Source organism: Podarcis liolepis (genome assembly GCF_965112155.1).
Source record: "Podarcis liolepis genome assembly, chromosome: 1".
Taxonomy (NCBI): domain Eukaryota; kingdom Metazoa; phylum Chordata; class Lepidosauria; order Squamata; family Lacertidae; genus Podarcis; species Podarcis liolepis.
The window spans coordinates 48,539,139-48,551,734 of NC_139554.1; the positions used below are offsets into that span (position 1 = coordinate 48,539,139).

Sequence of the window (12,596 nt, forward strand, 5' to 3'; positions counted from 1 at the left end):
TAAGAACAGAAATCATGGTCTGGCGGCGCGGCAGCAACAGTAGGCCCCATTAGCTAAAGTGGTGCTTCAGGTTAAGAACAATTTCAGGTTAAGAACAGACCTCCGGAACGAATTAAGTACTTAACCTGAGGTACCACTGTACTAGCATTACAAGTACTACTGATAGCACAGCATTTCCATGTGCTCTGGCACTCATCACAGTCTTCCATGCGCCAGTAGCGGTTTAGTCCTACTGCCCACATGACCTGGAAAGTTGTCTGTGGACAAATGCTGGCTCCCTTGGCCTGAAAGTCAGATGAGCTCTGCACCCCATAGTTGCTTTTGACTGGACTTAAGTGTCCAGGGGTCCTTTACCTTACCTTTACCTTTTACTTTAGTAGTAGTGGTAGCGAACTGTTTTTCATGTCTTATTTTCTTCTGAAGATGCAAGAACTGGAGCAAAGAGTGGTTGAGGCAGAACAGAGAGCTCAAAATGCAGAGAAACAGGTAAGAGCTTCTCTGATATCACTAGTCCCATAACATGTGAAAACCTTTACAGCTGGACGGGCACCCCAAGATTTCTAATTATACAAAGGTTTTCAGTTTCAGGTGACACATTTACACCTTACAGTGCTTATAAGCTTTTAATCATGTTTCTAAACCTTGCTGTAGCAGTGGGAGAACTGTGTTCTGTGGGCAAAGCCTAAAAAGTATAGCCTTTGAGTCCTTCTCCAACTCTTACCCATACCATACATTTAGAAACCATGTCTCTCCCCCCTCCCCCCAAAAAAATCATGGGAACTGTAGTTTGTTAAGAGTACTGGGAATTTTAGCCCTGTGGGGAGTACAGTCCCCAGAATTCCTTGGGAGAGGTCATGACTATTAAAGTGGTATAAATGTGCTTTAAAAGCATCGTGTGGCTGTGATCACAGGGATTCTGTGGCCGATTATTCCCACCATTTTTTGTTGCTAAGCAATTTTTGGGACCCACACAGAATCCAGTTAAGCTACCAAGGATACTATTCTTCAACATCCCTTTTTAAAGGGGGAGGGGGAAAGGTGAATGGAAAATTACAGTCCAGGTTGGACCGCCATATCCTGGCCAAACTTGGCGGAGTGAATCAGGCCTGGAGGCTTGGAGTTTGCTGCTGCCTGTTACCAATGGCACCACCCAGCTCGTTATCTAAGGGAAATGGAATGGCCTTTCGAAATGCCTTAATTAAATCTGACAGGCTTAGGAAGTGGTTTAATACATCATGTGGAGCTGCCACCCCACAAACAGGTATATTGTGCAGGGAAGCAAAAGACGTCTAGGAAATGAAAGGACTTGTGTGCTGAGTCCTAAAGTTGGGTGTTTTTTCCAGCCCTTGAGTTCAGGGTTTTGGATGGTGTCTTCAGTGTGCTCTTATCTTCAGATAAGGAATGCAAAATGGTTACTGTCCCAGCTTGGAGGTTTCAGTGTAGAGTCACCACTCAGGCATCAGACAGCTGGGAGGGGCTCTTTCCTTAGACAGTAATTATTCCCAAGCTCTGATCCAAACACCGGCAGCTTGGCAGGCTAAGCTTTCTGGCTTGGGGTGCCACACGCTTGCCTTTCAGGTTCAGCGTAGGGGAGAGACTGTTTGCCTCTCTCTGTCTAATGTAGACAGACAGGAGGACAAAACACAGCTTTCTGCAACTCGGGGGCCAGGAATGTCCGCTGGAGCATAACCAGCTTTCATGAAGAAATTGGCACACAGACTGGGAAATATCCCGCACGGCATTGCCAATCTCAATTTGAGGCCTTTGAGGAGGAGGTCAGTAGGCTAGGGCCCCGGCGCCGTCAACATTTTAAAAGAGAAAAGTGGAGGCTACATTTGAGAAGGTACTCTCAGGCACAACCAAATTATTTATGACATCCCTATAAAGCTGTCCAAAACCCTGGAAGGGGACGGATAACATAGCTGCTGGGATGGAGAGAGGGAGAGACATGTTAATAGAAAAAGAAGGGGCAGGTGCAGAATGCCTGCCAAGTGGCGATTCAGTGCCCCACTTATATGTACCTGTAAGACATGTTTGATGTCTTATTTCTTCTTGTATACTTGGGACCATCTTGCTGTCTGAGGCATTTCCAGGCATTTCTTTTAATTATCTTCTGAAAAATATATTTTCCTTGAGCCTTTGAATATTTAGGTTATATATCCACTTACCTGAAAGTGGGACTTACCTCAGACTGAGCAGTGCTGCTAATGTGATATTCTCAACATCAGATGCCAGCGCTCTAGTGGATGGGATTATACGAAGGGACAAATGTGTGAGAGTTCTTTAAGAAGAATCTGCCCTGCCCCAAATAAGGGTCCATTAGTGAACAAGCAGTCTATTCCCACAAAGAGTCCAATGTGTTTCCTTCCCTTTCCCCACCCATTGTCATTACAATGAAAGTGTGAGGGAATCTTTCAGGTGGAAGTTATGGAAGAGAAGCTGAAACTTGCCCACATGAAAACAAGCGGTTCAAGTGTACATAAGAAATACCAGGAGCTGGTGAGCAGAGTGCAAGAAAAGGATGAACTGATCAAGAAACTCGAGACACAGCTGGAAAAGCAGGTAATTAAGCTATTTTTAGCTGGGACACACATCTTGCCTCCGCAGCCAGTGGGAAAGGTACCATATGATATTATGGCTTCTCTTCCTGCTTCTAAAATGCATTTATGTCTGTCTCCCCCTTCTCAGGTCAATATTTATTTATTCGAAACAGTTATTGCTGCCCTTGAGTAGAGTTTCCAGAAACAATATAACATACATAAATAAAACAGGTGACATCCCAAATAAAATGGGTGAACTCATGCAATGGGACTTCCTCTTTCTCCCCTTGCAGTTCCCTCATATGGCCCCCAAATCTGTTCTGGTGTGTTGTGGATCTCTGAAGCTGATTCGAGAGAACTGTGGCAGGGAGGGGGAGGAAGGAAAAGTCTCATTGTGTCTGCTTGCACAAAACTGGATAGTCCCCATAATAGTAATTAATACGTTAGAAGAAGAACTTTATTTATTTATTTATTTATTTATTTATTTATTTATTTATGACGGGAAGGGGGAGGAATTATGCCTGGCACCTAAATGATAATGCAGTTGGTGCCAGGCATGCTTCTCAATGGCAGAGGGAATTTCACAAACACAATGCCAGCACTGAGAAGGCTTTCTTTTTTTCATTATACATAAATAAATCTAATAACTACAAACAGTTTGCAGAAAGAGAAGAAAAGAAAAAGAAATTAGTTTAAAAAGAAGAAGTATGGGGCAGAAGAGTTAAGTTGTCACAGCTGGCAATAAATAACCATAGGAAACAGCTATGTGATTTAAGTCAATAACAGAATATATTAAGAGGGAAAAGATGCACTGAGAAGGCTCTCTCTGTTTGCCACTAGCTTTACTTTAGATGGCTGGAGCACCTGGTGGAGAGGCTCTAAATATTAGCACATAGGCAAATTACTACGGGGAAAGACATTCCTTCTGGCACCTGAGGTCTGTGGTCTAGTTCTGATTTGTAGACCAAGTTTCCACAGAGTCTCCAGAATATTCCTTACTGCTATTCAAGAATTGTGCAAGAATCGTGAGCTGTTGCCCATGGCTACACCTGCAATTTCTTCAAGTCAAATGGATCTGCTGCTGTCTTATAACATTTGTCTATTTCTCTTCTTCACAGAAGCAACTGAGAGCGGATGATGCTAAAATTGTCCAAGAAAAGGCTGCCAAAATTAAAGACTGGGTGACAGCTAAACTAAGAGAGGTGATGACCAGTTTGTTTCTTCCACACCCCTAGTCCATAGAATTGTACAACTGCATTGGCATGAAAGGGGTGCTTGCAGTGACACCTCAGTAGGGATATCCTGCTCTCCAGTGACATGTAAACTTCTGCATTGCACCGTTGGAGAAGACAATGTGTACAGCTGTGTGCCTTCTTTTGTGTGCCAATGGACTGTAGAACTGGGCCAGTAATGATGCTTACAGTACAACCTATGTACAGTGGTACCTCAGGTTACATATGCTTCAGGTTGCAGACTCCGCTAACCCAGAAATAGTGCTTCAGGTTAAGAACTTTGCTTCAGGATGAGAACAGAAATTGTGCTCTGGTGGCACCTGCGGCAGCAGGAGACCCCATTAGCTAAAGTGGTGCTTCAGGTTAAGAGCAGTTTCAGGTTAAGAACGGACCTCCGGAATGAATTAAGTACTTAACCCGAGGTACCACTGTACTTGTTTAGTAATTTAGTTAGTGAAGTCCAAGCTTATTGGTTAAGCAGATCGTCATACTGTTTGGCCGTAAATATACAAGACAAAGAGAACTCTTCCTAGAGATAGGCCTTCCTTTCGAAGAAGGTAGTAATTTTCAATTAAATTTATCTTAATTTTCTTGAAATTTTATTAAAGCCAAAAGTCTGGACAGAACTGTTTGTAAAAGAAATATACTTCAAATGGTGTTTTTAAACATAAAGTGTTTTCTTCTACTGTTTCACAGCTTGAGATGGAAAACCATTACCTCAAGGGTTATAACCTAAAGCTGACTGAGCAGATCAAAGTCCTTCAAGCAGCGCTGCAAGGTAAATATGTAATTTTTAAAATAAATGTCTAGGAACCAGCAGGGAAAGTGAAAAGAAGAACCCGCAGATCTCTGTGCAAGTTTCACTTTAGCCATTTGTGGTTTCCTTCTAGTACACAGAGGCAGAATGAGCAGAATATACGTAATATTTCCATTTTCCATCATATATATATATATCAGTTTTTTTAAAAAAATACATACTTTGAGGCAGGCTGTCCGTGAGATCTGTTTCTGTCTCCATACTAATGGCTGGTCTATTAATTCAGCTGTAAAGGCTATAACTAATGTCAGTGGCAGAAAATCCATTACCTTTAGTGGGGCAACATTAAGCTTTTTTATCCTAGGGGTGAAGCTACATTCTGAAAATCATAAGCAGATTTTCTTTTTTCTTTTTTCTTTTTTTACTACACACTCGGTCATTTCCTGACATGTTTGGGTGCTCACTGGCAAAGTTCATGGGTCCACCTAAATGTGGATTGTAGATGTCCCATGGATGTTGCTTTGACACCGATGTTGTTCTTGTACATGCTAAGTACAAGAACTGCAAAATCTCATTAACCTCTCCGTCCCAAGTACGTTCTTGTACAACTAAGAATAGCCCCACCCTTTATGTGGCTTATGCAATTGCTGATGACCAACCAGTGTATCTGTGCTACATCGTTATTTCCTGCAGCTAGTACCATAAAACCCAGATACGGATCCTGTGGCCGCCCTCCAGCTGTTGTTAAACTCCAAACTCCCGTCAGCCTTAGCCAGCAAGGCCTATCGTCAGGGTTTGTGGGAACTGTAGTCCAGCAAGATCTGATGGGGCACAGGTTCCCCACCCCTAACCTAAAGTATGGGTAATGTTGCTGTGCCTTTTTAAACCCGTGACATGTATAATATGTCACCCATTTCAATCATGCATTACATTTTCTAAGGGCCTGTTCACATAGTGTACAATTCATACTGGGGCATGATGATGAATATTGGGCTCCCATGCCTTTCTACTGCACACAGATACACTGAAAGTTTACTGGGGGAAGCCTAGTTTACATTTATAGTGTTTGTTCACCCTCTGTGCAACTAAAGATATGGGTTCTTTGTACTGGGTCCTGAAAACTTCATTCCTCTCTACAATATAATTAACATTTCAAATGAAAGGGAATTGTCTTTTCCAAATTGCGCTCGCTCGCTCTCTAACAGCAAAGTAGGCATAGCCATGATGTATAGGCAAGCAACCTGGAGCACAGGAGAATTGTATGGAGGTGCATGGAGGTGCCAATCCTGTGCCAATATTACCTGACTGGCCTCAGTTCTCTCTGCAAGCGCAAGCACCTTTCCAGTTGAAAGCTTTGCAAACAACTTCCCATCCGTTTTGATTGCTAGCGGAATGAAATGGTTGCTATAATAACCTGGTATTAAGTGTTCCCAGAATGCCACCAATCAGACAGCTCTGAATGATACATTGACTCCTGCACATAATTGTACTGTCTCATTGTGTCTGATTCAATTCAGATTCTCCAACATAAGGGCTAATTTGAACCAGGGTTTAATCCCGTGTCTTCCATGCTCAGCATGGCAATGTGACAAGTCATAATGCGTAAAGCATTGCCTTTGAACATATGCAGAGTGGATTTTCTTCACTTTTAAATAGCCACAGTCTCTCCTCTACGTACCCAAGTGTGTTTGGGATTAACAGGCAGAACTTCCAAATAAGAAGTCCAGCCTCATGAGTCTCTCTAGCTCCTCATTTATTTATTTATTTGTAAATTTAACCACCTCTCTGGAAATAAAATCAATCTCTTGCAGACATCTCTACTGATTAACAGATTTATCTACTGTTTTGTTTACCTGGAAAACTGCAGGTGCATTTACCATGTTTAATACAGATCACTTTTGACAGCATTATACTGATTACTGATTTTGCTGGTTACAAAGGAATCTTTCTCCTTTAGTGTACAAATGAGGAATGCCATTTCACTAGTTTGTTGCTCAGAATAGACCTGCAAGAGCTATTGGGGGTGTTATAATCTGAACTGTATTACCTGGCCATATTTGTCCTCTAATTACAGATCACCAGAACCATCAGCATGGATGGGTAGGAGGGGTTTGAAATGATTTGGGCTTAAAGATGATAAATTCCTGTTTTTAGAAGAGTGGTCTAATGGAACAAGTTTTCTACATATGATTATATAACGATTTTTGGCTACAAAGTGTAATAATATAATATTAATAAAATTATTATTATTATTAAAAAAGTTTACAATATTCATTGGATATTTTGATCCAGTATCCTGGGAGTATTTAATTAATGAAACTAAACTCTTCAGCTGAAATAGTGGCTTACAGATCAAATTTTGCAAAAGAGAGTCACTGCCCAGACTAGCAATCTAAAAGACATGACACCGAGGACCAAAGGGATGGAGATGGAGGAAGAAAACAAACAAACCCAGACAGACGCTCCTAATTGTTTAGATATATACAGGGCACAATTTTTGCCATGATAAAGAAGTTTGTACAAAGTTTATAAAAAATATCTATATACCACTATATCACAAAAAAATCAAAGCAGTTTACAACAGTAAAAACAAAGCAAAACTACACAATAAAAACATAAAAGTTAAAAACAGGTTATGGCACTTGGGTTTTTTTAGGTTGGAGAAAAGGGGGACATGGTAAGAGGTGCATAAAATGATGGAGAAAGTGGAGAGGGAAAAGTTGTTCTCCTTCTGTCATAATGCTTGAACTTGGAGTCATTGAAAGTTGAATCTTGGTAGATTCCAAGACGGACAAAAGAAAGTACTTCTTCACAAAGAACATGATTAAAGTACAACATTTTCTCCCAGAAGATGTGGTGACGGCCACTATCTTGGCTGGCTTTGAAAGAGAATCAGCCAAATACATAGAGGATAAGGCGATTCATGGCTACTAGTTACAATGGCTGTGTTCTACCTTGAGCATCAGAGGCAGCAGCTCTATGAAATATCAGTTGTTGGGAATCACAAGTGGAGAGAGTGGTGTTGCACTCAGATCCTGGTTGGTTGTGAGAACAGAATGCTGGACTAGATGGGCCTTCTTATGTTCTGACGTCTTTTCCCAATTGCAGATTTGATGACTGTGCCTTCTGAAGAATCTGTTTCCAACTGCAACATCCAGCTGTTTCGAGACCGATTGTCCTGCCTCCTGGAGAACTCAGACCGGGATTCCAGGATTCTTGCAATGGACATCAAACAGGCCTATCAGAGTGTATCCATGAAAGGGGTTCCTTATATAGCAAGTGTGGTATTTATGAATGATGCCTGTGTAACGGGTGAGGTGAACAAATCGGTGCCTTCTCGGAGCTCACTGAGGCTTATCTCTGACTTCCCAGACTACCAGAACTCTTCGGTAAATGACCTGGTCCCCATGGCACATACCCAAATCTGCCCATCATCAAACCACCAAGCTGAGACTGTGAAGCTTCATGGAGCTTTAACTTTTCAGTCTCCCCTGGAGGAACTGCAGAATTCCATTGGTGATTCAGACAAGACATTATCTGACTTGTGCAAGCCAGCAGATGGACTGAGTGCTGACTTCAGAACTCATAGGTTGCACTCATCCTCATCTGGGGAAGTGAAAAATGTTCTTAATGGTTCTCTTTCAACTTCAACTCCAGCCCTGAAGTTGCCAAAATCCATTACTTCAACCTCCCACAATTTCCCAGGAAGGGAAGCTGGACTAGGTAACAGCATGACCCTCCCCAAAGTTCGGACTCCTAGCAATCCAAGGGACAGCATCCTGCTCGCCAAGCGGCATTATAGCCAACCACAGTCAGGTGCAGATTCCTTCCATCATGTGGTGAACAATGATATCGGCACTTTTAAGCCGATAAGTGCTGCTTCACATTGCCGGGGACAAGTGGAAGAGACTGATATAGATGAGGAAGTAGCTGAGAACATGGAGATGGAAGACTGTTTGGGGGAGGAGGCAGGGATGGATGAAGAGATTCACCAGCAATCTTGCTGTAATAAGGAGACATGGACTTCTGAAACCAGAGTGATGGACCCAGGAGGCAAGCCACCCACTCCTCCGCTGCACAGATTTCCATCTTGGGTAAGATATTCAGAATTCAGTACATGCCCAAGACTTTAATTCACTGCATTTTTTATATTAAAAAAACCCACCAGCAACAAAATCATTGCAGCTTGGAAATAACTGTGCATATTGCAAAGGTGTTGTTATTTTAAACTAATATTATATATCCACATGTTATATATTAGGGACAAATTCTACTTGCCATCAGAGGAACTGGAAACAATATCTAAAATAAATATACAAAAACTCCTAAACAATACTCCAACCCACGTTGTAGCAACAGGAAGCCGAGATGCTTTTGTAAATAATTTTTTCCCATATCGCTGCAAGAATTTTCATATCTTTGTTCTTCTTTCCTTTTTTTTAGATGTATGTAGGTATTGAGAATGAACACATATAATTTTGATATGAACTTATTTTCTCCCTTCTGTTCTAATTTCTTGTGTGTTTAACAGTTGCTTCAGGGTATATATCAGAGATTGAAACTACACATTATCAAGCCAATACGACTATGACCACTGCTTCCCTCTTTCAAACAGAATTGGAGGTGCATTATTTGTAGGGGAGAAGCAGCTGGTAAAAAGAGTGTGCTCAACACCTCCCTTTCTCTTGCATCTCCTCTTCCCCCATGCACCCCATCCTCTTCCCTCCCGGTGTGTGCTTCCAAGAAGAGTCTATTTACAATTAAACTGTAGGTGGACCTTTTGTGTCTCTATCCAAAAGACAGCTTACGCGTTTGTGCCACCTGAGAGATATGCTTGTAGCTCAGTTGCTAGAAACTCTCTCGTAAAGACGACAGGACCCAAAGAAGGGACAAAGCAGCCCAAGTTGCCTTAAGTTCACCAAAAGTTACATTTTTGCTTTGTCTTTTCCCTTGATCTTTCCCCCTTGTTTTAGGAGAGTCGGATCTATGCAGTAGCCAAGTCTGGCATGAGGCTTTCAGAAGTGGCTCTTGGGAGTGACTCTTCTAGCCAGAGTAAGTACTAGCCAAAATTGTCCCAAAGATTCTATACATGACCAGATACCACTAGTGTTATCCGGTGGTATATTTTCAGAACATTTGGTCATGTAAACTCTTCTGTGATAAATGTACTACGGACTGAATTTGTACCACATTTGCTGGTATACTGTATGTTTGGTGATAAAGGGCATTTAGTCACAGACACAACAAGCAAATTTAGTGCTCCACTAAAGGGCACCTCCATCAATTATGCTTTCTTTGTGATGGAGATATGGGAGATGAAAGATGGGTAGTCTTTTACCAACACATAGTCTTTCAATGTGGTTTCAGATATAATGGTCATTTGTTAATCTTGGTCAGAGCCCCTGTTACCACATAAATGTTGATTATCCACATAGCCCCATCTAGCTAATTTAAACCCATCCATTTAAACATGCTGTGGGGATGCTAATTGCAGCTTGTCATTTTTCTTTCTTTCCTTTATGTATAAAAATCTCAGCTTCAAATTCTTCAAGCTATTCACCCGCTGGAACGTTCACCTGCCTCATTTACAGAAATGTCACTGTGCCTGTGTACACCATGCTAAAAGGGGTAAGAACGATGACACTTGTGTTAGGACCAATATGGGAAGGTGGACAACTCTGTGGGAACTGATGTGGAAAGCAATAAATGCGTAGGAGAGCTCATAGCAGAGATGGAGGAGAAATTTGTTCAGTCAACATTTTAAAGGGAACAGATCTAATTCTCCAGTCCTGACCCATATGCAAATCTGAATGCAGGTATCAACTGAATTATGCACTTCTCTGAGTTTTGTGATGCAGTTTCAGTACAAACAAAAATTGCACACAGTAAGGTATATTTTATATTAAGCATACCTATAAGTGCATATTTTATGGGGAAATGCTTTGAAAAGTATACAAAATGTATATTTTAGGGAAAGAATGTGTACAAAATGCATATAACAGGTATACAAAATGTGTGCTCCAGCGTTGTGTGAACAATTTACACACAATTTTGGTTCGTGTTTTTCTTAAACCTGCCAAGAAACTAGACAGAACAGAGCACATGCAAAGCAGACCTGTGATGGAAATAGGTCCTTGGAAATCTAATTTCTTATTACTGGCAGAAAACCATAAGCAAAAGTAATTACATTTGTAATAAAGCTATTCAGTTTACTGAGGAAGGTTTACTGAGGAATCAAGCGAACATTCAAATCAGGCAGAAGACCATCATGCATACATACATGCATGTAATCTAACCCCCATGTAAACTTTGTGCAAGCAAATCAGGAGGAAGGCTCAATCAATAGGTTGTCTGCAGGTCTATCATTCAGTCCAGGTCAGTCTCCTTGTATGCATGAAGATGTCTCATACTCGCATGGCTACACCTTAAATTGTCTAGATAGCTGTTAAGTGAATCTTGCCTGTGCTGTATGTCTGCACACACTCCACACACACGCTGCCTGGTCTCATCCTCTTCCCAGAAGTCAGAAACACCTCAAGCTATGCTCATATTTTCATTTGAAATTACAGGCAATGACCACGTTAGACTCATCCGAATGATGCACAACCCAGAAGTGAGCCCAAAATAGCATAAAGACGTCATGGGAAAGGGCGGAGCAGGCTTACTTTTTGTTCCCCATGAGATACTTTTTCTACCACAACCTGTTAAATACTAACTAAAATAAGACGATGTTGTTGCACGCCAACCCAATCTCCAATCAGTGCAGGATTCCAGGGGTTGTAAGTGCTTACAGTTTCCTGAGACTGAGGGACAGCAGAGACTGTAGTGTCTTAAAGAAACAGTTTATTTACACATATATACAACCTGAGCCTACGATGGAGGGGCTCACGGCATTAACACCACAAGAAGGTCTTGCTTCTCCCATAGCCACAGCCTTGGATTCAAGCAGAAATCATGTGTATCTCTCCTTCCTAAGCTTCTGCCTTTTTCCCCTAACCCTAATTGCCATTGGTAGGGCAGGCATATGCAAACTCGGCCCTCCAGGTGTTTTGGGACTACAACTCCCATCATCCCTAGCTAACAGGACCAGTGGTCAGGGATGATGGGAACTGTAGTCTCAAAACATCTGGAGGGCCAAGTTTGCCTGTGCCTGCTCTAGGGCATGGAGAATGAAATGAACAACTAGAGGGGCTTGCTTCTTTTGATCTAGGGGCAGAGTGTAGAGACAGAACAATGTAACTGGTTTTCTTGTGCTAGCTCTTTGTTTTCTTTCTCGTAAAATGTATATGCTGCTTATCTGTAGAAACAAAACTAAAAACCTCAAGGCAGTTTACAAAAGGTTCTTGTGAACTGTGATGCCTACGTTCCCTTTCACCCTGACTTTGGAGGCTTGTTTTCCAGAAAGCTACCCAAATCAGCAACGTTCCTTTCCTAGACGAGTCCTCCGGCTCTGATGATGACTGCAGCTCTCATGTCAGCTTCAGAACCTCCAATGCAGGATCTGAATGCAGAAAAGCAAGCATACCAGGCAGTCCTCGTGCAGTGAAGCGAGGTAAGAGGAAGGAACTGCAGGATTGCTTTCTGGATTGCTGGGAGATGAAGCTTTAAAATGATTTAAAAGCATCTGCAGGCAGCAGACCAGAATCATCAGGGAATTTGGGGCTTCAACTGTAGTAGAACTATCAGCACAATTCTAGGCACTTCCACTTCAGTGGAGCTTACTGCCAAGTAAGCGTGTTTTAAAAAACCAGTATCTGCTGTAAATTATAAGTCAGCTCCCCAGCATATGGGGGAAAGTTCATAAACTTTACTGCGATCCTTCTGTTAGTCCACCTGAAATCTTGCTGCTTCAGCTCTAAAAAAAATGAACATTTCAAAACAGGTCATACACTAGGGAAAAGGTGTGTCAGTTTTGCCTTTGCAATCAAGGCGTTTTGCTAGTAATGTTAATTTTGGGTTATTAGATGACTGGTAAATAGGCTGTTTGGGACGCAGGGTGGCACTGTGGGTTAAACCACAGAGCCTAGGACTTCCCGATCAGAAGGTCGGCGGTTCAAATCCCCCGCA

General features: G+C 41.9%; 1 protein-coding gene across 6 annotated transcripts in view; it reads left to right on the plus strand.

Moving 5' to 3' along the window:
• The window catches only part of PLEKHH1 (pleckstrin homology, MyTH4 and FERM domain containing H1), a 50,123-nt gene that overhangs the window by 13,060 nt on the left and 24,467 nt on the right, over nt 1-12,596 (plus strand). For 3 of the 6 annotated variants that reach the window (XM_083460034.1, XM_083460036.1, XM_083460035.1), the window contains exons 3-10: nt 424-486; nt 2,419-2,562; nt 3,659-3,742; nt 4,469-4,550; nt 7,638-8,623; nt 9,503-9,581; nt 10,066-10,157; nt 11,931-12,081. In XM_083460034.1, coding sequence (XP_083316160.1) covers nt 424-486; nt 2,419-2,562; nt 3,659-3,742; nt 4,469-4,550; nt 7,638-8,623; nt 9,503-9,581; nt 10,066-10,157; nt 11,931-12,081 — 1,681 coding nt within the window. Of the gene's footprint in view, nt 1-423; nt 487-2,400; nt 2,563-3,658; nt 3,743-4,468; nt 4,551-7,637; nt 8,624-9,502; nt 9,582-10,065; nt 10,158-11,930; nt 12,082-12,596 lie in introns of all 6 variants that reach the window. The other 3 variants (XM_083460031.1, XM_083460033.1, XM_083460032.1) reach the window with 1 other exon arrangement.